Genomic DNA, 3,641 nt, shown 5'->3' on the forward strand with positions numbered 1-3,641 from the left:
ATTCGAAAATATCCCGAAAAAGGCACGAAAATCCCGAAGTGATGAAAGATACCGTTAGTGGAAATGCTAACATTTCCTAGGCGTTTTCTCCCATAGGGATGGCGGCGGGCGCAGCCCCCAGCCGATGGGTGAGCAGATCATGCGGACAGCTCAGTTTACCTGCAGGGTTCTCTTACGATATTATGTTCTGTTGCGAATTAACCTTGGAGTTTAAGTGACTATGGAGCACGGGGTTGTCCTGCTCTACCCGCTAGAGAAGTTACCCGGCAGCTGAACGGCAGCAGCCTCTCAGCTTCATGCGCCCAGGAATGATGGCCGCATGCCGGTTTCTTCATTTCTTCTATTTCCTATTACATATTTAAGGATTTTCCACAGTTGTCTGACGGAGTATCCTCTTCAGGGTCTGTTGTTAGTCCGGCTGTTCTATCGGTGCATCGCTGAAGGCTCATTGCGTGAAGAGCAGGGGTCAGGTGTAACGCACTGCTCGACCCTCCATCCCACCTCATTGAGCTGATATAGAAAGGGCGTAGAACAAGGAGTGTTCCTTACGCTTTTGTAGATGGCTGCCAACAGCGGGGGAGAACCCTCATCGGGGCACGAGGAAGCAGAGAGAAACAGCTACGTAGACAATGGCGATATTGCCAGTCCTCACGAAGGCGACCGCAGCAGCATCAGCAGATACCAGGCAGAAGATGCAGAACTTCTGCAGGGCGACGCACGACGCGGATTCAGCAGCTGTGCCAGCGACCCCCAGCTGTGGCGTTCCGTCAACAGGCAGAAGCAGCAGCAGGAAGGCGATGGCAAGCAACAACTGCATCAGCAGCAGTCTGATTTCGAGGCAAAGTCACGTATTCGACGGCGAAGCAGCAGCTGCCTTTCCGCCCGACAGGAGGCAGCTACAGCAAGTGTTGTATTGAGGGAGGCTTGTTCGGGTGATGCTCCTCTAGTGCGAGACTTAATGAAGTCTCACCTGCGTTCTTTGATTCTTCCTGCTGTGTTTTATTGGCTTTGTAGGCATGCGCAGGATTTTGGAAGTTTCTTGATTATTTGCTGCTGTTTTGTGCCTCTTGACCGAATGCTCCTCAGTCTCTGTTGCTTTCTTTTGTTGCTTCTCGTTCGTGTCGTGCTCGAACTGGAGCAGTATGCCTCAAGGGGCTGCCCAGACCTCGCAGAATTCGACCGCCATTATCTGCAGGCGGAGCTAAACAGATTCTGGGTGGCAGAGGTGCGGTTCTAGAGTCGGGCTGAGGGTCAAAGACCACATCGTTTTGCATCCCTTGCTTTCTCGCCCAGTGTTGAAGTGTAATCTTCCTCTATTCATGCGTAGTACCATATCTGCCTCGCTTGTAGGTGGTTGCGCCGCTGCTATAGGAACTGCATCCTGCTGGTTCACAGGCTAGTGGAGAGTATGAAATGAATAGCGAGCAGATGCGTTGCTTTCTTGTCCTCTACCAAAGTTGCACCAGGGTTGGGTTGAAGTAGTTTTCTCTTCCCGATTTGGATGACATGGAAATTTTGCACAGACGTTTTCACCTGTGCATCGACTTTCATGCCAAGGAGAGACGGGAAGACTGCTACGTTGATATCTGTAGTGGTAGTCCGAGAACCAGTTTCCAGCGTGCGAGGTGGTGTTTGCGGAAAGGCACGCCAGTGTATAGGATGCACGTGGCAGTATGGGTTTATTCCATTTTGTCTGTTTGCTCTCGCGCGCATGCATGGATTCAGTGGAATGCTTTTAAATTCACGAGTATATGCGTTCACATGCAGGCTTCGGGTACAAAAACGTGCCTCCGCATGTTTACGTACACGAAGCCTGCATGTGAATTTTGAGCAAGTAAATTGTGGGTTCCTGAGTGGTTTCTGCGTGTCTTCTGCCATCTGTTGCTGCAGAGGAAACAGCCGACCGGTAATCAAGTTGTCGGCTGCATCGGCTTTATCATTCACCCCTCCAATCCTCAAGAGGGGCAGCTGGTATGGCAGTTTCACAAAACATCAGGGGATACAATACACATTCTGGATAAGTGGTAGACGTGAATACAGCGGTAGTGAAGAAGTAGGCAAGTAGGACTCCATAAGGGCAAATTTGAGGAGAGAAGAACCCCGGGATAGACTGGCAGAGAAGGGGGGGAATTTGACACAAAGCGTTCTGCAATTACGAGGAAGGGGAAATATACACAGTTATGTAGTTAGAGGCGGGTTAGTGCAAAGGCGTCGGACAGCAGAAACTGCTCTAATTTTCCCATATGGTCTTTTAGCTTGTAGACCAGTGCCACATTAACTTGCGAATGTTTATTGCAGTGGAAAATTCCAAGCTGCCGTCTTGTAAGTTGTAGCGAACGCCGGGGAGCAATGGCTTTCCGCACAGTGGAGTGAGGAAAGTGTGCTTAGATATTCATGCTTTGCGTCTTTCTCAGTGCGTCTATCTGTCTTCTTTCAAGCAACAGCGCAATCCTTGAGCTCATTATGTTTTGTGCAGGTCCGGCTTGTGGTGTCTCCCGGGTCGCGTGGTGCTGGTGTTGGCTCACGACTGTTATCCTGCGCTTTGGGTTTTGCCGCGAGCTGTCGATGCAGTTCTATTGAAGTTTTTGCAAACTCGCTCAATGCCAGCAGTGCAAGCTTTTTCAGAAATAGACAGTTTGAGCTTGTTCAAGTCGTTAGAAGGAAGCTCATGAGAGGTAGGCATCGAATTCTATGGTTGTTTGCTTAACACATGCTGGTACATCTTCCTGGCTGGATCTTAGTGTGATGGCTTGTCATTCATTGTGCGTTCTCCTGCGTATGTCGAGCTCGTTCGATCATCTGTCCATGTGTGCTGTCTAGTTCTTAATGTTCCGTTTTGTGAGCCAATACGGAACAACCTCGCTTTGCGTCGTGTATGGCGCATTGGTTAACTGTGTGCTCTATCCCATGCTTTTTGTCTTGGATTTCAGCAGCAGCGTGATATAGCGGATTTGGCGGGCGTAGCACATCAATAGGCCCCAGTGTGTACCACCTTCTGTACAAAGATGCCCAGCTACACATGTTTTTTATATTGTGAAGCTGTGCATTTTTAGTTGCAGTGGGTTACCTTTTAAGGAAGGCTGTACTTCAGGTTTTGTTTTGCAATTGTCAGGTGATCTGCTGAGGTGGAGGATGGCCCTCGACGTTCAAGGCCGGCCAGTAGAGCCAAAGACAGACCCAGCTTCCACTGTCAGTGGTCTACATTCTGAATAGCCTCGTTCCGCCGCGTGCCAATGCTTACAGTTCCTGTGCCGGTCAGCGTTCCTCCGCGTTCCTCAGGTTAAGCGTGAAGTCCGCGCACAACCACAGAAGGCAGAGCAGCGTAGCTCGCCAACAACCATAACGGATAGCAGCCTCTAGCTTGTCGGTGCTCCTTGGGAGGTGGCGTTCCAAGTGATGCTGCTGCTGCAGCAGCAACAGGAGCTGCTGCTGCTGTGGTTGCTAAATCTACTGTTGCATATCGAGAGCCTGGGATTCATGAGGTCTTCTAGAGCATGGAGAAGGCATTTATAAGCCTTGTGAGGGGGTGGGTCGTGACGCTGCGGCTTCTTCGGCATCTTCGCTTACCCCGCCCGAAATTGGCTGCGCGTGGACAGCTGGTCACCGAGAAGACCCCACAAGACCAGAAGGCCCGGATAGAG

General features: G+C 50.6%; 1 protein-coding gene across 1 annotated transcript; it reads left to right on the plus strand.

The window, feature by feature from the left end:
- Positions 1-559: 559 nt before the first annotated feature.
- EMWEY_00043170 (acetyltransferase domain-containing protein, putative) lies at positions 560-3,213 on the plus strand (the record flags this gene model as incomplete). The annotated part of the gene is made up of 5 exons (XM_013482811.1): positions 560-1,225; positions 1,372-1,467; positions 1,891-1,971; positions 2,477-2,675; positions 3,113-3,213. 5 exons carry the CDS (start codon positions 560-562, stop codon positions 3,211-3,213), a joined length of 1,143 nt encoding a protein of 380 aa, XP_013338265.1.
- Between the last annotated feature and the right edge of the window lie 428 nt (positions 3,214-3,641).

This window comes from Eimeria maxima, genomic scaffold, assembly GCF_000499605.1.
Source record: "Eimeria maxima Weybridge genomic scaffold, Emw_scaff788, whole genome shotgun sequence".
Classification (NCBI taxonomy): domain Eukaryota; phylum Apicomplexa; class Conoidasida; order Eucoccidiorida; family Eimeriidae; genus Eimeria; species Eimeria maxima.